Raw genomic sequence first — 25,465 nt, forward strand, 5'->3', positions numbered from 1 at the left:
GGACCGCCCCTCCGCCTCTGCCAAATCCCCTCTGCTGTATCACACAGCGCCCCTGACTGACACTGGGGTAACGTTACAGAGGACCGCCCCTCCGCCTCTGCTTAATCCCCTCTGCTGTATCACACAGCGCCCCTGACTGACACTGGGGTAACGGTACAGAGGACCGCCCCTCCGCCTCTGCCTAATCCCCTCTGCTGTATCACACAGCGCCCCTGACTGACACTGAGGTAACGGTACAGAGGACCGCCCCTCCGCCTCTGCCTAATCCCCTCTGCTGTATCACACAGCGCCCCTGACTGACACTGAGGTAACGGTACAGAGGACCGCCCCTCCGCCTCTGCCTAATCCCCTCTGCTGTATCACACAGCGCCCCTGACTGACACTGGGGTAACGGTACAGAGGACCGCCCCTCCGCCTCTGCCTAATCCCCTCTGCTGTATCACACAGCACCCCTGACTGACACTGAGGTAGATCAGACCTCCTTAGTACAGAGGACTGCCCCTCCGCCTCTGCCTAATCCCCTCTGCTGTATCACACAGCGCCCCTGACTGACACTGAGGTAAAGGTAGATCAGACCTCCTTAGTACAGAGGACCGCCCCTCCGCCTCTGCCTAATCCCCTCTGCTATATCACACAGCGCCCCTGACTGACACTGAGGTAGATCAGACCTCCTTAGTACAGAGGACCGCCCCTCCTCCTCTGCCTAATCCCCTCTGCTGTATCACACAGCGCCCCTGACTGACACTGAGGTAGATCAGACCTCCTAAGTACAGAGGACCGCCCCTCCGCCTCTGCCTAATCCCCTCTGCTGTATCACACAGCGCCCCTGACTGACACTGAGGTAACGGTACAGAGGACCGCCCCTCCACCTCTGCCTAATCCCCTCTGCTGGGTTATAGTGACAGAAGATTATTTATACCCCTTTCACACTGAGCCTCTGACTCAGGATATTGCTGGGGGCAACACAGGTCCTGGCTTGGTGTGAAAGGGTCAGATGACTAGGGATCTGACCCTGGTCGTTACCCGGATTAGCTGCAGTGTGAAAGGCACGATCCAGGTTAAGTTTAAATGATGCTGATTGGCTGTGTATGCAGAGGGCCGCCTCAGGGCAGGGCACGCAGGGCAGACACGGGTGCAGAGTGACGGTGACGACCCGGGAATAACCCCAATCCAGCATGCGCTGAGTAAGGGGTTTGAGCAGCTGTGATCACTTACTGATGGGAGCCGGGATTTAGGTGTGACAGGGGTATAAGTGTGTACAAAGATGATGATTTAGGGGGTGATGCACCTGCTTTCTCCCAGAACACCGGAATTTCTGTACCGCACATAGTGATATTTGTACGCGTACGTCTATAGGTGGAGTCGGTCATATCTTACCGACATGCGTAAGCCAGGTACAGTAAGGAAGAGCCAGGCACCTATATATCTGTCTGCAGGCGTATCTGTCGCAGGTGCCAGGGGGCCGGCTGGTTCAACCGAACGGACTGATGATGGCGACGGTCAACGTGCACTAGCTAGACGCTTCAGGACTGCGGCAGGGAGGAAGATTCCCGTGTGATGCTCACAGAGGAACATAACACATTTGCATCTAATTCACTTTCATTTGCACTCGTGTCGTATTATAATGACACATTACAAATTACAAACAGTGTGTAATAACAAACATAACCAATGTGATTCAACAGTCAAAATGTGATTATTACCCAGTGTTACTTATACATTTATACAGAGAGAAGAAATAAATAACGCGTTTCAGAGGAAAGAGGTGAAATGCGCTGAAACGCGTAGAGGACAATATGGTCCTCGCACAGGACACGTAATGGTTTTTCCTCGTTGTGAGATCACTGACATGAGATGAAGGGTGATGGAGCAGCTGACACTTCGGGGAGTTATCACTCCACATTCAGATCTGATTCTGCACCAGCTCCAATGTGGTGGAGATCAGGTCTCACACTATCTGTGTGGTGGGGTGCATCCAGCAACTTCAAACATACAAGAGTGCACCATGCAAACAATACACTCCCCATGTACCCTCTCCACTGGGATTAGTTTAAGACACAGGTTCTCAAACTCATTCCTCAGGAACCCCACACAGTGCATGTTTTCCAGGTCTCCTCACAGAATCACAAGTGAAATAATTAGCTCCACCTGTGGACCTTTTAAAATGTGTCAGTGAGTAATTAATGCCTGTGCACCTGCTGGGTTACCTGCAAAACATGCACTGTGTGGGGTCCTGAGGACCGAGTTTGAGAACCACTGGTTTAAGGCATACATAAGGCTGCACAAGCAGCAGTTTAAGAGTAAAAACAAAAACCTTGGATGCGGTGGGAGACGTTGCAATAACATTCTAATAATACGATCAGGCCCCCGGGATGCAGTGTAATAAAACCTTAAAGCGGTACTCAGAGATAGCCTGGGGAGTTATTTCAGTAATTATAATGTAATTACTGAGATGTCACTTGGACATGAACCACAGGAACCACTGCCGTTGCGGTACCTCTTCTCTCTGTACCATCTCCCCCCCGTTATCTACTCCTCCTCCTCCATAACAGACGTATACCTTATTGGTCACTGCTCTCCTGGAATCAAGGATGGAGCAAATGTGGACCCAACACAACAAGCATGGAGGTAGTAGACATTCTCTAAAGGAATGCTCATGGGCACAATGCAGAGCATCACCACAATGGCACCTATCAATTCTTGTAGCATTTTGCTCAGCTTCCAATGTTTTTGGGAGCACAGATTCACCCTCACGGGTGGCGAGTGCATGGGTGTGAACCAAGCTGCGTATACAACACAATCTCTACACAGTCTCGCTCTTACCTTGGTGCCATTGTAGAAGTCGTCCATGCAAGTGGCATTCATGAAGGTCTGATGGAAATGGGTGCTGGTGTCTATGCCACCAGGGATGACCAGCTTTCCCGTGGCATCGATGACCTTTGCCCCTCCAGGGATCATCAGCTCTCTTCCCACCTGCTGGATGATCCCATTTTCAATGTACACATCTGCTTCCTGGGTGCAGTCATCGTTTACCACCTTGCCCCCTTTGATGAGGATCCGAACGATGGCAGAGTTGGCATGCATGGCTCTAGAAGATTAGAAAGTAAGAAGAGGACAACTTCAGAACAGGATATAGACAAGGAATAAACTAACAAGAGGTTTTAGTTTCCTGGTGTCTCAGATGTATCTATGAATACAGAGCAGCAACAGGAGATAATGCTAGTACAGTACAGCATCCTGTGACATCAGCTACGTATATGAACCTGCAGCGCAATGGCTGCAAAGATATCAAAGTGTCGTAATTTGCCGATAGGGGAACCGGTCAGAAGCAGCGAGAGCAGAGACGTGAGAACATCACACCTCTGCTGCTGGGTGGAGCAGGATAGATAAAAAGTAACAAAGGTCATATAAGGAATCTATCCTTACAGGTGAGCACTGTTACTTAGCACAAACCATGAAACAACAGCAAAACTGATGAATTCCTATCACACTAGTTGTATATATTACATTATAATAAAAATACAGTAACAACCTGTGGAACTGAGGCCATTGCAGAATGAAAGGTAAGTGCAAGACCTTTCAGGCAAGAAACCTACGCAATGCTGAGACAAAAACAAGGAGCTTGTAGAGGCAGGACCAGGGACCCACAGAGATCTCAAAGTCCAGTCAACCCAAAGAGCTTTCAAACATGACCGGGCGAAACAGCAAGGTGTCAGACAACACCAGGGAGCTCACCAAAGTATCAGACAAGTACATGGAACCTACCACCATCTTAGACAAGACCAGGCAACCTACAGAGCTATCAGAAAAGACCAGGCAACCTACAAAGCTCTAAGACGAGACCAGGCAACCTACTAATCTTTCGGACAAGACCAGGCAACCTACACAGCTCTTGGACAAGACCAGGCAACCTACAGAGCTCTCAGACTAGACCAAGCAACCTGCAGAGCTCTCAAACAAGACCAGGCAACCTACAGAGCTCTCAAACAAGACCAGGAAACCCGTTTCTATGGGAACCGCGACTAGAGGGAGCATAAGAGGAGGAAGAGGTGGTGCATTCAGTCATCCTGATGAAGCCTGCGAGACAGGCGAAACTAGTTGATGCTTGAGCACCACAACACGTCTGCCGGCGGACATTAATTACTTTGCTCTCCTTGCTCTCCACGGACTTTCAAGTAAGTTGCGGTGACCCCCAACTTTGGAGAACGAATCAGGCTGTATATTTGAAATGCCATTTGATGTAATATAGACATCATCAGCCCGATAGGATTTCCCATAGGAAGGAGATTATCAACTATTTTGGACTAACATCTACTACACCAGAGAAGGGATAAAAGCACTCAAATCCCTCAAGGTGTCAGATTGTTTTAGATCTTTTTAGACATAAATTCAAAATTCTTTTTTGGACTTTTTTATGATCTTTTCTTGATCTTAAAATTATATGTTATATGTTGTATTGTTACATGTTAGTATACCGGTATTAGGACCCACTTTATTATAGATAGGATGAATAAAATGTGTCACTTTATGTAGATATATTTTAAATATAATAAAACAATACATTTTTTTCTTCTACATGGATGTGTGATTATTAATGGTCACTATAATCATTCGATATTAGTGTGTTTAACAATCTAAATTAGAAGTGTTATTTTCAGATACCAGAGCGCTTGGGGTTTTGTTTTGTTTTGTCTTTGTCTAAACCTACAGAGCTCTCATACAAGACCAGGCAATCTACAGAGCACTCGGACAAGACCAGGCAACCTACAGAGTTTTTGGACAAGACCAGGTAACCTACAGAACTCTCAGACAAGACCAGGCAACCTACAAAGCTCTCGGACAAGACCAGGCAACCTACACAGCTCTCGGACTAGACCAGGTAACCTACAGAGCTCTCGTACAAGACCAGGCAACCTACAGAGTTCTCGGACAAGACCAGGCAACCTACAGAGCTCTCATACAAGACCAGGTAACCTACAAAGCTCTCGGACTAGACCAGTCAACCTACACAGCACTCGGACTAGACCAGTCAACCTACACAGCACTCGGACTAGACCAGATAACCTACAGAGTTCTCAGACTGACCAGGTAACTTACAGATCTCTCAGACAAGACCAGGCAACCCGGAGAGCTCTCAGACAACAATCCGTGAACCCACAGAAGTCTCAGACAAGATCATGAAACTACTTAGAAAAGACCATACAATGCACATATTTCTCAAACAAGATCAGGCAATCCACAGAACTCCCAGACAAGACCATGCCACACACACCATGTAAGAAGACACTGTGTAGAGACTGTGCTTAAAATGTGTGTTATGGTGTGATTAGGCAGCCTTCTATTGGGAATGTAAATGGTTTAAATCCAATCGTTCACAAGGAACCAGTGATATCACCTGCTCATCCAATATACCTCTAAGATTGTTTTCCTGGAATATGTCAGACATTCTGTATAACATCACCAGCAGTCACGCCAGTGTTATGGGAAATCAGGTAAGAAAGGCTTATTCCTCAGGGATCTCCTGCACACATGTACACAGTTAGACATTTACAGCAGAAGCTGGAGGTGCGAGTCACCGCCAGGAGGTGTTACTGACGGACGTCTCTCCAGATGCCTGAGGCAGTCAGTCTGTACCTGCCACTTCTAGTATATGATCACATCTCAGGTAGTCAACATGGATAACTAAAGCAGCCCCAGGCTGTAAGGACCAACCCACCCCGAGTTACCGCTACACGGTGTTCCACATTAAGACCACACCATTAAGGTTGGATTTATTAAGTTCAGATTTACTGTAAATCATATCTCACCCCATCACCAACCCCAGGGGAAGGCCAAACAGGTCCCCAATAAGACACAGTCCGAGCGGAAGCTCCAGGCAGTGACCCGGATAAATAATCCGGACAGTATTCGGTGCTTTCATGTATGTGTGCGGACAGCGTGTTTTATAGCACCAGCAGCCTCAGACATTGCAGAATACAGGAAACATGTACAATGCCAAATCCTCCCTTCTAAATACCGCCGCATTAACAAGATACAGATGAGGAATAGACTAACAAGCGGTTTCCGTTTCCTGGTGTCTCAGATGTGTCTATGAACCAAGCAATAACAGGAGATAATGCGCCAACAGTATACAGTACTGTGACATCAGCTACATGAACCTGCTGGGTAATGACTGCAAAGATATCAAAGTGTCGAAAATTGCCGATAGGGGAACCGGTCAGGAGCAGCGAGAGCACAGACGTGAGAACATCACACCTCTACTGCTTGGTGGAGCAGGATAGATAAAAAGCAACATGTCAGTAAAGGGATCTATCCTTACAGGTGAGCACTGTTACTTAGCACAAACCATGAAACAACAGCAAAACTGATGAATACTAGGCCACTAGTTGTATATATCACATTATAAGAAAGATACAGTAGCAACCTGTGGAACTGAGGCCATTGTAGAATGAAAGGTAAGTGCAAGACCTTTCAGGCAAGAAACCTACGCAATGCTGAGACAAAAACAAGGAGCTTGTAGAGGCAGGACCAGGGACCCACAAAGATCTCAAAGACCAGTCAACCCAAAGAGCTTTCAAACATGACCGGGCGAAACTGCAAGGTATCAGACAACACCAGGGAGCTCACCAAAGTATCAGACAAGTACAAGAGACCTACCAACAAGACCAGGCAACCTACAGAGCTCTCAGACAAGACCAGGCAACCTACAGAGCTCTCAGACAAGACCAGGCAACCTACAAAGCTCTAAGACAAGACCAGGCAGCCTACAAAGCTCTCGGACAAGACCAGGCAACCTACACAGCTCTTGTACAAGACCAGGCAACCTACAGAGCTCTCAGACAAGACCAGGCAACCTACAGAGCTCTCGGACAAGACCAGGCAACCTACAGAGCTCTCAGACAAGGCCAGGCAACCTACAGAGTTCTTGGGCAAGATGAGGCAACCTACAGAGCTCTCAGACAAGACCAGGGAACCTACAGAGATAACTGAAAAGACCAGGCAACCTACAGAGTTCTCAGGCAAGACGAGGCAACCTACAGAGCTCTCAGACAAGACCAGGCAACCTACAGAGCTCTCAGACAAGACCAGGCAACCTACAGAGCTCTCAGACAAGACCAGGCAACCTACAGAGCTCTCAGACAAGACCAGGCAACCTACAGAGCTCTCAGACAAGACCAGGCAACCTACAGAGCTCTCAGACAGGACCAGGCAACCTACAAAGCTCTAAGACAAGACCAGGCAAACTACAAATCTCTCGGACAAGACCAGGCAACCTACACAGCTCTTGTACAAGACCAGGCAACCTACAGAGCTCTCAAACAAGACCAGGAAACCCACACAGCTCTTGTACAAGACCAGGCAACCTACAGAGCTCTCAGACAAGACCAGGCAACCTACAGAGCTCTCGGACAAGACCAGGGAACCTACAGAGCTCTCAGACAAGGCCAGGCAACCTACAGAGTTCTTGGGCAAGACGAGGCAACCTACAGAGCTCTCAGACTAGACCAGGGAACCTACAGAGATCTCTGAAAAGACCAGGCAACCTACAGAGTTCTCAGGCAAGACGAGGCAACCTACAGAGCTCTCAGACAAGACCAGGCAACCTACAGAGCTCTCAGACAAGACCAGGCAACCTACAGAGCTCTCAGACAAGACCAGGCAACCTACAGAGCTCTCGGACAAGACCAGGCAACCTACAGAGCTCTCAGACAAGACCAGGCAAACTACAGAGCTCTCGGACAAGACCAGGCAACCCGGAGAGCTCTCAGACAACAATCAGTGAACCCACAGAAGTCTCAGACAAGATCATAAAAGTTTCCTACTTAGAAAAGACCACACAATGCACATATTTCTCAAACAAGATTATGCAATCCACAGAGCTCCCAGACAAGACCATGCCACACACACCATTTGAGAAGACGCTGTGTAGAGACTGTATTTATACAGTCACGCCAGTGTCATGGGAAATCAAAGGCTTATTCCTCAGGGAGTCTCCTGCACACATGTAGACAGTTATCACATCACATGCATTCACAGCAGAAGATGGAGGTGCGAGTCACTGCCAGGAGGTGTTACTGACGGACGTCTCTCCGGATACCTGAGGCAGACAGACTGTACTTGCCACTTCCAGTATTTGATCACATCTCACGTAGCCAACATGGATAAGTATGGCAGCCCCAGGCTGTAAGGACCAACCCATCCCCAGTTACTGCTACATAGGGTTCCACATAAAGACCACACCATTAAGGTTGGATTTATTAAGTTCAGATTTACTATAAATCATATCTCACCCCATCACCAACCCCAGGGGAAGGCCAAACAGGTCCCCAATAATATACAGTCCGAGCGGAAACACTCTCAGCTGTGCCCAGCACTGGCAACCAGGCAGCGACCTGGATAAATAATCCGGACAGTATTTTCCAGTGCTTTCATGTATGTGTGCAGGCAGCGTGTTTTCTAGCTCCAGCAGCCTCAGCAGAAGATCAGACGCTGCAGACTACGGGAAACATGTACAATGGGGGTGTGGTATTGAAAGTCGACAGTAACTAGGTCGACAATGTCTAGGTCGACCACTATTGGTCGACAGTAACTAGGTCGACAGGGTGTCTAGGTCGACAGGGTCTTTAGGTCGACATGTTCTAGGTCGACAGGTCAAAAGGTCGACATGAGTTTTTAATGTTATTTTGGTGTCGTTTTCTTCGTAGAGTGACCGGGAACCCCAATTAGTGCACCACGTCCCCTCGCATGGTGCCTTCGCTTCGCTCGGCACAGATTACCGTTCCAATCGTAGTCCACGTGGATCGTTAAGTATGAAAAGGTTCAAAAAAATTAAAAAAATTGTGAAAAACTCATGTCGACCGTTTGACATGTCGACCTAGAACATGTCGACCTAAAGACCCTGTCGACCTAGACACCCTGTCGACCTAGTTACTGTCGACCAATAGTGGTCGACCTAGACATTGTCGACCTAGTTACTGTCGACTTTCAGTCCGGATCCCGTACAATGGAGGCGAGTGTGTTCAATTTGTGGCAAAGTGCTTACAATCTAAATGGCATTTAGGAAACCATAGAGAAACATGAGGATTATATATGTGACTCTTGAGAGGAAAATGCAGGAACCCTATACACAATGCCTGGACGCACAGGTTCTTGCAGGATTGGGTGGCGCGGTGGCACTGTGGCTAGCATTGTTGCCTCACAGCACTGGAGCCATGGGTTCAGTGTCTGCAGTATGTGTGTGTATAGCTCTGGATTCCCTGTCTTCATTCCACTGTCCACAAACACAAGTTAGTATTTGTGTGGCAGAAGCGTGTGCGTTCTACTTATCACACAGCCCTGAAATCACTGATGATCTATTACCGTGGTAGAGAATCTTTTACAGGTTCCTATAAAACCGATTAGTAGATTACCGATGCTCCGCTTGCCGTGATACTGGCCGACATCAGTAAGTAGAGACTTACCGCACCGCCAGCCAGTCGGGGTCCCTACTAAACACGCATGACCCAACACTGCCGGAACGACACAGGAGGGCTGCACATGGGAACCCATTCTCCCGCTTCCAGCTGCCGTTTCACTGGAAATAAGAAATAAAATAAAAAAAAAAAAAATTTAAAATGCGGGCTAATGCATGAGGCTAGCCGGACGAAGGGTGCGAGAAGGGGCGTCATTACCGGTGATTAAATGCTGTGGCAACAGCAACATGCACCCTTTGCCCAGAATTGAATTCCCCCCCTAGAAATCTCCTTGAGGCCAAACTGGGCGCAGATATATTTTTACTGTGACAACTGCGCATGGCGTGCAAAGTACAGGCTCCTGTCACATGTGCCCGGCCCGCGTCTACACACCGTCATTAACCCTTCAGTTGCTGACCCGCGGCACAATCAGAATTTGCAGAGCCCATCTCCTCCCTGTACCCCGGGCTCTGCTTGCACAGAGTGAAGGATTTATTTAGAAAATAAATAAATGATATTTAAATGGTGCGGCAGGCCCCCTATGACCCAGTGTACCCTAGGGGCATCCGTCTAGACTGCCTAATGGGAAATCCGGCCCTGCTCACGTAATGCTCCAGTTGCCGTGCAGTGCTCATTGTAACCAGCGTTCCTGTTTTCGGCACTAGGGGCTTCAGAAATCCCTGATCACGCGATTTACTTCTCCCCGGACGAGGCAGGAGACGCACCACCGACCGATTCTGACCATCGAATGCAGTATGACAGATGTTATGAGTGTACTAGTTTCATAGACTTACCACTGACATGTTGGGGGACAGGGGCGCGCCCCACATGACAACATGCTGAGAATCGCAAGTCCGTAGGGCCGGGACTAAAAATGACACAACCATCGTCCTGTATTTATCGGATTCCTCCTGATTTCCTACCGGCCTCCCAGCCCATTAATTATACATCTGTCTCCATCCAGGATAATGTTTTATTCACCTGACTCAGTGGAGTGTGAGACGGAAGGGAATACAGGCCCCGGACACGCCTGGCAGTAAGCAGACCGCTGGCCCTGTGTGTAGAGGCATCTGCTGCGTACTGCCCAGCGGCACGGGGTACCTACAGCTCTGAGTCAGGCCTGTTGTAGGTGGCGGTGTGATTGCTAATGGATGGTCAGTATAAGGCTGCAGGTTTATGTGAGGAGAACGTTACGCCTGTTCCCATGGGGTCTGCTCAGACTGACATGCACAGATGGCTTGTTACTGGGCTTAGAGTGGCTCTCATAACAATAGGATTCTATGGGGGTAATTCCAAGTTGATCGCAGCAGGAATTTTGTTAGCAGTTGGGCAAAACCATGTGCACTGCAGGGGAGGCAGATATAACATGTGCAGAGAGAGTTAGATTTGGGTGGGTTATTTTGTTTCTGTGCAGGGTAAATACTGACTGCTTTATTTTTATGCTGCAAATTAGATTTCAGTTTGAATACACCCCACCCAAATCTAACTCTCTCTGCACATGTTATATCTGCCCCCCCTGCAGTGCACATGGGCCCTCATTCCGAGTTGATCGGTCGCAAGGCGAATTTAGCAGAGTTACACACGCTAAGCCGCCGCCTACTGGGAGTGAATCTTAGCTTCTTAAAATTGCGACCGATGTATTCGCAATATTGCGATTACTAACTACTTAGCAGTTTCAGAGTAGCTTCAGACTTACTCTGCCTGTGCGATCATTTCAGTGCTTGTCGTTCCTGGTTGACGTCACAAACACACCCAGCGTTCGCCCAGGCACTCCCACCGTTTCCCCGGCCACTCCTGCGTTTTTTCCGGAAACGGTAGCGTTTTCAGCCACACGCCCCTGAAACGCCGTGTTTCCGCCCAGTAACACCCATTTCCTGTCAATCACATTACGATCGCCGGAGCGAAGAAAAAGCCGTGAGTAAAAATACTTTCTTCATAGTAAAGTTACTTGGCGCAGTCGCAGTGCGAACATTGCGCATGCGTACTAAGCGGATTTTCACTGCGATGCGATGAAAAATACAGAGCGAACAACTCGGAATGAGGGCCATGGTTTTGCCCAACTGCTAACAAAATTGCTGCTGCGATCAACTCAGAATTAGGCCCCATATGTTATTATTTACTTATAGCCATAAATGGAGCAATACTGCCCCCTACCGCTAAATTAAATGCATACACGTGCGCAGTAGTCCGATAATCGCCCACAGTGCGAAAACGCACAGCAGCGATCGGGTCTGAATCGGGCCCACAGATGGGTGAGTCCAGTATAATACACGGCCTGCAATCTGGCCCCAAAGGGATCACTGAAGTGTGTGTGTGTGTGTGTGTGTGTGTATTTATACACACACACACGGTAATTCAAAAGCCGCAGTACACCCTTTTGTTTTAAGAAAGTGGGCAGAAAATGGGAAAACTGAATACTCCAGTAAGGTATGGGTGAGGTGAGCTATCTTTTAGGGTGTGTACCAAACATGGGCGCCATCGTGAAATTGGCCATCTTGAATCTAAGTCAGTTTTGAACTTTTGAACCATAGCTGCTATTTCAAATCTGTCTGCAGAAATAAACTCTTCAGCAAATGATCATGTTGTCTGACATGTTACACGACCCCTTTTCCATTTGAAAAAACTGCGTTTTCCCTACCACTCCCAGAAAACGGTCAGTTGACACCCATAAACGCCCTCTTTCTGTCAATCTCCTTGCGATCGGCTGTGCGAATGGATTCTTCGCTAGATCCATTGCACAGCAACGATGCGCAGTTTTGCCATTTTTTTACCTAATCGCTGTGCTGCGAAAATCTGTAGCGAGCGATCAACTCGGAATTACCCCCAGTGTGATTGATACACCATGTACACTGTAGGGGGATGTGTTATTGTTACACTGTGTACACTGGAGGAGGCTGTGTTATTGTTACACCATGTACACTGTAGGAGGATGTGTTATTGTTACACCGTGCACACTGTAGGAGGATGTGTTATTGTTACACCGTGTACACTGTAGGAGGATGTGTGATTGATACACCATGCACACTGTAGGGGGCTGTGTTATTGTTACACCATGTACACTGTAGGGGGATGTGTTATTGTAACACTGTGTACACTGTAGGAGGATGTACGATTGTTACTCTGTGTACACTGTAGGAGGCTGTGTTATTGTTACACTGTGTACACTGTAGGAGGCTGTGTGATTGTTACTCTGTGTACACTGTAGGAGGCTGTGTTATTGTTACACTGTGTACACTGTAGGAGGCTGTGTGATTGTTACTCTGTGTACACTGTAGGAGGCTGTGTTATTGTTACACTGTGTACACTGTAGGAGTATGTGTGATTGTTACACTGTGTACACTGTAGGGGGCTGTGTTATTGTAACACCGTGTACACTGTAGGGGGCTGTGTGATTGTTACACTGTGTACGCTGTAGGATGCTGTGTGATTGTTACACTGTGTACACTGTAGGGGGCTGTGTGATTGTTACACTGTGTACGCTGTAGGATGCTGTGTGATTGTTACGCTGTGTACACTGTAGGAGGCTGTGTGATTGTTACACTGTGTACACTGTAGGAGTATGTGTGATTGTTACACTGTGTACACTGTAGGAGGCTGTGTGATTGTTACACTGTGTACACTGTAGGAGTATGTGTGATTGTTACACTGTGTACACTGTAGGGGGCTGTGTTATTGTAACACCGTGTACACTGTAGGGGGCTGTGTGATTGTTACACTGTGTACGCTGTAGGATGCTGTGTGATTGTTACACTGTGTACACTGTAGGATGCTGTGTGATTGTTACACTGTGTACACTGTAGGGGGCTGTGTTATTGTAACACCGTGTACACTGTAGGGGGCTGTGTGATTGTTACACTGTGTACGCTGTAGGATGCTGTGTGATTGTTACACTGTGTACACTGTAGGATGATGTGTTATTGTTACACCGTGCACACTGAAGGAGGATGTGTTATTGTTACACCGTGTACACTGTAGGAGGATGTGTGATTGATACACCATGCACACTGTAGGGGGCTGTGTTATTGTTACACTGTGTACACTGTAGGGGGATGTGTTATTGTTACACTGTGTACACTGTAGGAGGATGTGCGATTGTTACTCTGTGTACACTGTAGGAGGCTGTGTTATTGTTACACTGTGTACACTGTAGGAGGCTGTGTGATTGTTACTCTGTGTACACTGTAGGAGGCTGTGTTATTGTTACACTGTGTACACTGTAGGAGGCTGTGTGATTGTTACTCTGTGTACACTGTAGGAGGCTGTGTTATTGTTACACTGTGTACACTGTAGGAGGCTGTGTGATTGTTACACTGTGTACACTGTAGGAGTATGTGCGATTGTTACACTGTGTACACTGTAGGAGGCTGTGTGATTGTTACACTGTGTACACTGTAGGAGTATGTGTGATTGTTACACTGTGTACACTGTAGGGGGCTGTGTTATTGTAACACCGTGTACACTGTAGGGGGTGTGTGATTGTTACACTGTGTACGCTGTAGGATGCTGTGTGATTGTTACACTGTGTACACTGTAGGGGGCTGTGTGATTGTTACTCTGTGTACACTGTAGGAGGCTGTGTGATTGTTACTCTGTGTACACTGTAGGAGGATGTGTTATTGTTACTCTGTGTACACTGTAGGAGGATGTGCGATTGTTACTATGTGTACACTGTAGGGGGTTGTGTTATTGTTACACCGTGTACACTGTAGGAGGATGTGCGATTGTTACACTGTGTACACTGTAGGGGGCTGTGTTATTGTTACACCGTGTACACTGTAGGAGGATGTGCGATTGTTCCTCTGTGTACACTGTAGGAGGATGTGCGATTGTTACACTGTGTACACTGGAGGGGGCTGTGTTATTGTTACACTGTGTACACTGTAGGAGGATGTGCGATTGTTACACTGTGTACACTGTAGGGGGCTGTGTTATTGTTACACCGTGTACACTGTAGGAGGATGTGCGATTGTTACTCCGTGTACACTGTAGGAGGCTGTGTTATTGTTACACCGTGTACACTGTAGGAGGATGTGCGATTGTTACTCTGTGTACACTGTAGGAGGCTGTGTTATTGTTACACTGTGTACACTGTAGGAGGATGTGCGATTGTTACACTGTGTACACTGTAGGGGGCTGTGTTATTGTTACACCGTGTACACTGTAGTAGGATGTGCGATTGTTACACTGTGTACACTGTAGGGGGCTGTGTTATTGTTACACCGTGTACACTGTAGGAGGATGTGCGATTGTTACTCTGTGTACACTGTAGGCGGGTGTGTTATTGATACACTGTGTACACTGTAGGAGGATGTGCGATTGTTACACTGTGTACACTGTAGGATGCTGTGTGATTGTTACACTGTGTATGCTGTAGGATGCTGTGTGATTGTTACACTGTGTACACTGTAGGAGGCTGTGTGATTGTTACACTGTGTACACTGTAGGAGGATGTGTTATTGTTACACTGTGTACACTGTAGGAGGCTGTGTGATTGTTACACTGTGTACACTGTAGGAGGCTGTGTTATTGTTACACTGTGTACACTGTAGGAGGCTGTGTGATTGTTACACCGTGTACACTGTAGGAGGATGTGCGATTGTTACTCTGTGTACACTGTAGGAGGCTGTGTTATTGTTACACTGTGTACACTGTAGGAGGATGTGTGATTGTTACACTGTGTACACTGTAGGGGGCTGTGTGATTGTTACTCTGTGTACACTGTAGGAGGATGTGTGATTGTTACACTGTGTACACTGTAGGAGGCTGTGTGATTGTTACACTGTGTACACTGTAGGAGGATGTGCGATTGTTACTCTGTGTACACTGTAGGGGGCTGTGTGATTGTTACTCTGTGTACACTGTAGGAGGATGTGCGATTGTTACTATGTGTACACTGTAGGGGGTTGTGTTATTGTTACACCGTGTACACTGTAGGAGGATGTGCGATTGTTACTCTGTGTACACTGTAGGCGGGTGTGTTATTGTTACACTGTGTACACTGTAGGAGGATGTGCGATTGTTACACTGTGTACACTGTAGGATGCTGTGTGATTGTTACACTGTGTATGCTGTAGGATGCTGTGTGATTGTTACACTGTGTACACTGTAGGAGGCTGTGTGATTGTTACACTGTGTACACTGAAGGAGGATGTGTTATTGTTACACTGTGTACACTGTAGGAGGCTGTGTTATTGTTACACTGTGTACACTGTAGGGGACTGTGTGATTGTGTGATTGTTACTCTGTGTACACTGGCTGTGTGATTGTTACACTGTGTACACTGGAGGAGACTGTGATTGTTACACTGTGTACACTGTAGGAGACTGTGTGATTGTTACTCTGTGTACACTATAGGAGGCTGTGCGATTGTTACTCTGTGTACACTATAGGAGGCTGTGTGATTGTTACTCTGTGTACGCTGTAGGGGGCTGTGTTATTCTTACACCGTGTACACTGTAGGAGGTTGTGCACTGTAGGGGGCTGTGTTATTGTTATGCTGTGTACACTGTAGGAGGCTGTGTGATTGTTACACTGTGTACACTGGAGGAGACTGTGATTGTTATACTGTGTACACTGTAGGTGACTGTGTGATTGTTACTCTGTGTACACTGGCTGTGTGATTGTTACACTGTGTACACTGGAGGAGACTGTGATTGTTACACTGTGTACACTGTAGGGGACTGTGTGATTGTTACACTGTGTACACTGTAGGAGACTGTGTGATTGTTACTCTGTGTACACTATAGGAGGCTGTGCGGTTGTTACTCTGTGTACACTATAGGAGGCTGTGTGATTGTTACTCTGTGTATGCTGTAGGGGGCTGTGTTATTGTTACACCGTGTACACTGTAGGAGGTTGTGCGATTGTTACGCTGTGTACACTGTAGGAGGCTGTGTGATTGTTACACTGTGTACACTGTAGGGGGCTGTGTGATTGTTACTGTGTACACTGTAGGAGGCTGTGTGATTGTTACTGTGTACACTGTAGGGGGCTGTGTGATTGTTACTCTGTGTACACTGTAGGAGGCTGTGTGATTGTTACTCTGTGTACACTGTAGGGGGATGTGTGATTGTTACTCTGTACACTGTAGGAGGATATGCGATTGTTACTCTGTGTACACTGTAGGAGGCTGTGTGATTCTTACACTGTGTACACTGGAGGAGGCTGTGTGATTGTTACACTGTGTACACTGGAGGAGGCTGTGTGATTGTTACAATGTGTACACTGTAAGGGGCTGTGTGATTGTTACTCTGTGTACATCCTCTGATGAAACCGCCATCTTTGTGGGCGGAGAAACGCGTCAGATGACTCATTTGCAAGTGAACCGCAAGTGGAACGCAGATCCGGAAGCCGGAAGCCCGAAACCGGAAGCCGCAGCACGCGACACATACTGGCGTTTCCACTATCCCACAGCTGCCGTGGTTATACACGACCCCGTGGATACAGCTACAACTCCTCCATCCCCTGCATCAGACATCAGGACCCCGGTCATTGGGAACCAGGCAGGAGGAACTACTAGGAGGACTGTGCCTGCAGTCCCCCGTCGGCTGTGCATGCAGGCCAATATGGACGATCTCGTCCATATTTGCCTGCACTTCAATGCAGCCGCGTGACGGGGGGAGTGAAGAAACTTCACTCCCCCCGTCACTGCCCCCCCCGCCGCCGGGTCGCTCGTCGGCCGTATCCGCCGTCGGGCAGCTCGGCGGCGGGTTGGCCAGTGAGTAGGGCCCCTAACAGTTTTTGCTTGGGACTAAAAATCATTTCAATTCTATACATATGTGCATGGAATCTGGATCTATCTGTTGGAGGAGAATTACCACTTTTTAGATTAGGTGCATGTGGTCAAGTGATTTTTCGAAGGAGTAATTTACTAATTAATCATTAGTCTGTGTGGATTCTTTAACATCATGCGGGATTAACACTTATTACTTGTTGGTCTTATGGTAAACATACCAATTTTGTTTTATTGTGTGTATTTTAAGATTTTATATCTAATTAGCAATAAATTGATAATTTGTATCAATACAGCAGTCGGTTTTTCTATTTATCTGTGCGCCTTTACCTATTTTTTCTTGTGTACAATGTAGGAGGCTGTCTGATTGTTACACTGTGTACACTGTAGGAGGCTGTGTGATTGTTACACTGTGTACACTGTAGGAGGCTGTGTGATTGTTACTCTGTGTACACTGGAGGAGGCTGTGTGATTGTTACACTGTGTACACTGTAGGAGGCTGTGTTATTGTTACTCTGTGTACAATGTAGGAGGCTGTGTGATTTTTACACTGTGTACACTGGAGGAGGCTGTGTGATTGTTACTCTGTGTACAATGTAGGAGGCTGTGTGATTGTTACACTGTGTACACTGTAGGATGCTGTGTGATTGTTACACTGTGTACACTGTAGGAGGCTGTGTTATTGTTACTCTGTGTACAATGTAGGAGGCTGTGTGATTGTTACACTGTGTACACTGTAGGATGCTGTGTGATTGTTACACTGTGTACACTGTAGGAGGCTGTGTGATTGTTACACTGTGTACACTGTAGGAGTATGTGTGATTGTTACACTGTGTACACTGTAGGGTGCTGTGTTATTGTAACACCGTGTACACTGTAGGGGGCTGTGTGATTGTTACACTGTGTACGCTGTAGGATGCTGTGTGATTGTTACACTGTGTACACTGTAGGGGGCTGTGTGATTGTTACTCTGTGTACACTGTAGGAGGCTGTGTGATTGTTACTCTGTGTACACTGTAGGAGGATGTGTGATTGTTACTCTGTGTACACTGTAGGAGGATGTGCGATTGTTACTATGTGTACACTGTAGGGGGTTGTGTTATTGTTACACCGTGTACACTGTAGGAGGATGTGCGATTGTTACACTGTGTACACTGTAGGAGGCTGTGTTATTGTTACACTGTGTACAATGTAGGAGGCTGTGTGATTGTTACACTGTGTACACTGGAGGAGGCTGTGTGATTGTTACACTGTAGGATGCTGTGTGATTGTTACACTGTGTACACTGTAGGATGCTGTGTGATTGTTACTCTGTGTACACTGTAGGATGCTGTGTGATTGTTACACTGTGTACACTGTAGGATGCTGTGTGATTGTTACGCTGTGTACACTGGAGGAGGCTGTGTTAGTTATTGTTACACTGTGTACACTGTAGGAGGCTGTGTGATTGTTAATCTGTGTACACTGTAGGAGGCTGTGTGATTGTTACACTGTGTACACTGTAGGAGGCTGTGTGATTGTTATGCTGTGTACACTGTAGGAGGCTGTGTGATTGTTATGCTGTGTACACTGTAGGAGGCTGTGTGATTGTTACGCTGTGTACACTGTAGGGGGCTGTGTGATTGTTACACTGTGTACACTGTAGGAGGCTGTGTGATTGTTACGCTGTGTACACTGTAGGAGGCTGTGTTATTGTTATGCTGTGTACACTGTAGGAGGCTGTGTGATTGTTACGCTGTGTACACTGTAGGAGGCTGTGTTATTGTTACGCCATGTACACTGTAGGAGGCTGTGTGATTGTTATGCTGTGTACACTGTAGGAGGCTGTGTGATTGTTACGCTGTGTACACTGTAGGAGGCTGTGTGATTGTTATGCTGTGTACACTGTAGGAGGCTGTGTGATTGTTACACTGTGTACACTGGAGGAGGCTGTGTGATTGTTACTCTGTGTACACTGTAGGATGCTGTGTGATTGTTACGCTGTGTACACTGTAGGAGGCTGTGTGATTGTTATGCTGTGTACACTGTAGGAGGCTGTGTGATTGTTATGCTGTGTACACTGTAGGAGGCTGTGTGATTGTTACGCTGTGTACACTGTAGGAGGCTGTGTGATTGTTACGCTGTGTACACTGTAGGAGGCTGTGTGATTGTTACGCTGTGTACACTGTAGGAGGCTGTGTGATTGTTACACTGTGTACACTGTAGGAGGCTGTGTGATTGTTATGCTGTGTACACTGTAGGAGGCTGTGTGATTGTTATGCTGTGTACACTGTAGGAGGCTGTGTGATTGTTACACTGTGTACACTGTAGGAAGCTGTGTGATTGTTATGCTGTGTACACTGTAGGAGGCTGTGTGATTGTTACGCTGTGTACACTGTAGGAGGCTGTGTGATTGTTACACTGTGTACACTGTAGGAGGCTGTGTGATTGTTACGCTGTGTACACTGTAGGAGGCTGTGTTATTGTTACACTGTGTACACTGTAGGAGGCTGTGTGATTGTTACGCTGTGTACACTGGAGGAGGCTGTGTGATTGTTATGCTGTGTACACTGTAGGAGGCTGTGTGATTGTTATGCTGTGTACACTGTAGGAGGCTGTGTTATTGTTACGCCATGTACACTGTAGGAGGCTGTGTGATTGTTACTCTGTGTACACTGTAGGAGGCTGTGTGATTGTTATGCTGTGTACACTGTAGGAGGCTGTGTGATTGTTATGCTGTGTACACTGGAGGAGGCTGTGTGATTGTTACGCTGTGTACACTGTAGGATGCTGTGTGATTGTTACACTGTGTACACTGTAGGAGGCTGTGTGATTGTTACACTGTGTACACTGTAGGAGGATGTGTTATTGTTACACTGTGTACACTGTAGGAGGCTGTGTGATTGTTACACTGTGTACACTGTAGGAGGCTGTGTTATTGTTACACTGTGTACACTGGAGGAGGCTGTGTTATTGTTACACTGTGTACACTGTAGGAGGATGTGTGATTGTTATGCTGTGTACACTGTAGGAGGCTGTGTGATTGTTACACTGTGTACACTGTAGGATGCTGTGTGATTGTTACACTGTGTACCCTGTAGGAGGCTGTGTGATTGTTACGCTGTGTACACTGTAGGAGGCTGTGTGATTGTTATGCTGTGTACACTGTAGGAGGCTGTGGGGAGGGGAATGTGTATCACATTGTGTACATTGTAGGCAGCTGTGTGTATAGAAGGTGTGGGGAATATGTATATATGTACAGGGGCCTCCTGTATACTGTACGCTCTACGCTCTGGTGAGTGCAGCCATGTGTATGGAGTGCTCAGCCCTGACTCCGGCCATGTGCTCACTGCAGGCTGTACGGCTGAGTAATCCCATCAGCAGACTGGGGCACATTCATCTCCTGTCACTGATCTGACAGACACTCACACTGGCTGCAGAACACGAGGTTATCTCAGTGCCACAGCCGGCAGCATCTGACACTAAGCCGCGGAGCAATGCAGGGATGGAAACGCTGCATTCTGCTCACCCTGTAACACTGCATTCTGCTCACCCTGTAACACTGCACTCTGCTCACCCTGTAACACTGCACTCTGCTCACCCTGTAACACTGCACTCTGCTCACCCTGTAACACTGCACTCTGCTCACCCTGTAACACTGCACTCTGCTCACCCTGTAACACTGCATTCTGCTCACCCTGTAACACTGCACTCTGCTCACCCTGTAACACTGCATTCTGCTCACCATGTAACACTGCATTCTGCTCACCCTGTAACACTGCACTCTGCTCACCCTGTAACACTGCATTCTGCTCACCCTGTAACACTGCATTCTGCTCACCCTGTAACCCTACATTCTGCTCACCCTGTAACACTGCACTCTGCTCACCATGTAACACTGCATTCTGCTCACCCTGTAACACTGCATTCTGCTCACCCTGTAACACTGCATTCTGCTCACCCTGTAACACTGCATTCTGCTCACCCTGTAACACTGCACTCTGCTCACCCTGTAACACTGCACTCTGCTCACCCTGTAACACTGCACTCTGCTCACCCTGTAACACTGCATTCTGCTCACCCTGTAACCCTACATTCTGCTCACCCTGTAACACTGCACTCTGCTCACCATGTAACACTGCATTCTGCTCACCCTGTAACACTGCATTCTGCTCACCCTGTAACCCTACATTCTGCTCACCCTGTAACACTGCACTCTGCTCACCATGTAACACTGCATTCTGCTCACCCTGTAACACTGCATTCTGCTCACCCTGTAACCCTACATTCTGCTCACCCTGTAACACTGCACTCTGCTCACCATGTAACACTGCATTCTGCTCACCCTGTAACACTGCATTCTGCTCACCCTGTAACACTGCATTCTACTCACCCTGTAACACTGCACTCTGCTCACCCTGTAACACTGCACTCTGCTCACCCTGTAACACTGCACTCTGCTCACCCTGTAACACTGCATTCTGCTCACCCTGTAACCCTACATTCTGCTCACCCTGTAACACTGCACTCTGCTCACCATGTAACACTGCATTCTGCTCACCCTGTAACACTGCATTCTACTCACCCTGTAACACTGCACTCTGCTCACCCTGTAACACTGCATTCTGCTCACCCTGTAACCCTACATTCTGCTCACCCTGTAACACTGCACTCTGCTCACCATGTAACACTGCATTCTGCTCACCCTGTAACGCTGCATTCTGCTCACCCTGTAACACTGCACTCTGCTCACCCTGTAACACTGCATTCTGCTCACCCTGTGACACTGCATTCTGCTCACCCTGTAACACTGCATTCTGCTCACCCTGTAACACTGCATTCTGCTCACCCTGTAACACTGCATTCTGCTCACCCTGTAACACTGCATTCTGCTCACCATGTAACACTGCATTCTGCTCACCCTGTAACACTGCATTCTGCTCATCCTGTAACACTGCATTCTGCTCATCCTGTAACACTGCACTCTGCTCACCCTGTAACACTGCATTCTGCTCACCCTGTAACACTGCATTCTGCTCATCCTGTAACACTGCATACTGCTCACCCTGTAACACTGCATTCTGCTAATCCTGTAACCATGCATGGACTGAAACACTGCATTCTGCTCACCCTGTAACACTGCATTCTGCTCACCATGTAACTCTGCATTCTGCTCACCCTGTAACACTGCATTCTGCTCACCCTGTGACACTGCATTCTGCTCACCCTGTGAAACTGCATTCTGCTCATCCTGTAACACTGCACGGACTGTAACACTGTATTCTACTCATCCTGTATCACTGCAGTCTGCTCACCCTGTAACACTGCATTCAGCTCACTCTGTAACACTGCATTCTGCTCATCCTGTAATACTGCACGGACTGTAACACTGCATTCTGCTCACCCTGTAACTGTGCAAGGACTGTAACACTGCATTCTGCTCATCCTGTAACACTGCATTCTGCTCACCCTGTAACACTGCATTCTGCTCACCCTGTAACACTGCATTCTGCTCACCCTGTAACCCTACATTCTGCTCACCCTGTAACTGTGCAAGGACTGTAACACTGCATTCTGCTCATCCTGTAACACTGCATTCTGCTCACCCTGTAACACTGCATTCTGCTCACCCTGTAATACTGCACGGACTGTAACACTGTATTCTACTCATCCTGTATCACTGCAGTCTGCTCACCCTGTAACACTGCATTTAGCTCACTCTGTAACACTGCATTCTGCTCATCCTGTAATACTGCACGGACTGTAACACTGCATTCTGCTCACCCTGTAACTGTGCAAGGACTGTAACACTGCATTCTGCTCATCCTGTAACACTGCATTCTACTCACCCTGTAACACTGCATTCTGCTCACCGTGTAACACTGCATTCTGCTCACCCTGTAATACTGCACGGACTGTAACACTGTATTCTACTCATCCTGTAACCACACACAGACTGTAACTCTGCATTATGCTCATCCTGTGACACTGTATTCTACTCATCCTGTAACTGCACGCAAACTGTAACACCACATTCTGCTCACTCTGTAAACATACATAATTCCACATGTCGACACTGAGCATGCTGACATTTTTAACGTACTGACATGTTCAAAGTTAACATTTCAACAATGTTGACATCATAACTGTTGACGCTGTAAATGTCGACATCCAGACCCCTCCTCTGGTTTACTCCAGCCCCTTCTCCCACCCACAGCCCCAGATGTGTAACTCCCACGTGTGCTGCCAGTAATAATGCATCACCAGAGAACATACAGGAACGCTCTCACCCCATCACAGCATGACCCCAATCCCCTCTCACCCGCCTGATACACAACACAGCACATCAGCGTTTCTCTCATATATACTCACATTATATTCATAGAGACGCCGGCGTACACGCTATAACCAGGAAAATAACCAGACACCCCCCACCAGCGCGGGACACTGGTCACAGCCCCCAGCCTGTAGCCCACGGACAGGGTATGAGCACAGTGTCCCCGCCCATAGAGCAGCGCTGGCTGTGTGATGTTCATACACCGGGAACTGTGGCTTCTGTACATAGGAAGGCGACATCACCGTCTAACATGCTACATCATCTAAGGGGGAGATGTATCAAACCTTAGAGAGAGACAAAGTAGCAGCCGTCATCTAACTGCCATGAGACAGGCAGAGACAGATAAGAGCCGGCTGCCTGGTACTGTCTATCCGTCCACTTTATCTCTCTCCAAAGCTTAGTACATAGGGCCCACAGCCTGTGACATGACAGTAAGGAGCTGATTGGCTGGCAGTTTATCTCCGCCCACTTTATCTCTCTCTAAAGCTTAGTACATAGGGCCCACCGCCTGTGACATGACAGTAAGGAGCTGATTGGCTGCCTGGTACTGTCTATCCGTCCACTTTATCTCTCTCTAAAGCTTAGTACATAGGGTCCACAGCCTGTGACATGACAGTAAGGAGCTGATTGGCTGGTACTTTATCTCCTGTCCGCACACTCACATGCGAGGGGGTCTCCGCAGCCACACTCTGGCCTCAGGCTGCTTACACCGGAGCCCACCCTCGTCTCTCTGCCACCCGCTCTCTGGCTCCCCGCAGTGCGCTGGCTCCGAGCCCTCTGTGCAATCCAATTACTCATTCCCGCCACCTGCATTCCCCCTCTGACCAATGAAGGATCTTCCCTGGTAACTTAGACCCCCCCCCTCCCCCCTGACTCACAGTAACCTCAGTGTGCTTCCAGAAGCCCTGGCTGTTCCTGATCTCACCCTCATCCATGCAGCCTCCTGGTGAGAGGAGACCGGCCTTCTGTGGAGTCCAGCGCCCATTATACTCTGCACCACAGAGAGACCGATTACCAGAGAGTCACACAGTCACGTCCCTGCTCCCGGGCCCGGCTGAGGCTGGTTACCACCCGGCTTAGATGCCCCCCGTTGTGAACTGCTGAATTTAGGGGGGGGGCTGCAGTGATGCGCTGAGAGCACAGGGACAGTGTGTGCCCGGGCCCGGGGACTCCGGGTCTGGAGAGGTTACTCACAGGGCCACCCAGGTCTTCCCTATGGGGGGGATTCAAAGCCCAAAACAACGAGGCTGAAGGCAGCTTCCTCTTCCTGCTCCAGCGTCTTATCCAGAACATTTTGTTACGTTGGATCACAACTAAAGCCGGGTACACACTGGCGCGATGTGTACCCAGATGATACGGCGGCGGGTACACACTGGAGCGCTGTGTACCCAGATGATACGGCGGCGGGTACACACTGGATCGATGTGTACCCAGATGATACGGCGGCGGGTACACACTGGAGCGCTGTGTACCCAGATGATACGGCGGCGGGTACACACTGGATCGATGTGTACCCAGATGATACGGCGGCGGGTACACACTGGCGCGATGTGTACCCAGATGATACGGCGGCGGGTACACACTGGATCGATGTGTACCCAGATGATACGGCGGCGAGTACACACTGGAGCGCTGTGTACCCAGATGATACGGCGGCGGGTACACACTGGATCGATGTGTACCCAGATGATACGGCGGCGGGTACACACTGGCGCGATGTGTACCCAGATGATACGGCGGCGGGTACACACTGGATCGATGTGTACCCAGATGATACGGCGGCGGGTACACACTGGAGCGATGTGTACCCAGATGATACGGCGGCGGGTACACACTGGATCGATGTGTACCCAGATGATACGGCGGCGGGTACACACTGGCGCGATGTGTACCCAGATGATACGGCGGCGGGTACACACTGGATCGATGTGTACCCAGATGATACGGCGGCGGGTACACACTGGC

At 48.2% G+C, this 25,465-nt stretch overlaps 1 protein-coding gene across 1 annotated transcript in view; it reads right to left on the reverse strand.

The window, feature by feature from the left end:
• The window catches only part of DPYSL5 (dihydropyrimidinase like 5), a 168,771-nt gene that overhangs the window by 98,531 nt on the left and 44,775 nt on the right, over positions 1–25,465 (reverse strand). The window contains exon 2 of the mRNA XM_063914956.1: positions 2,824–3,088. Within this exon, the coding sequence (XP_063771026.1) occupies positions 2,824–3,084 (261 nt within the window). The 5' untranslated portion in view covers positions 3,085–3,088. The remainder of the gene's footprint in view (positions 1–2,823; positions 3,089–25,465) is intronic.

The sequence above is a fragment of the Pseudophryne corroboree genome, chromosome 4 (assembly GCF_028390025.1).
Source record: "Pseudophryne corroboree isolate aPseCor3 chromosome 4, aPseCor3.hap2, whole genome shotgun sequence".
NCBI lineage: Eukaryota > Metazoa > Chordata > Amphibia > Anura > Myobatrachidae > Pseudophryne > Pseudophryne corroboree.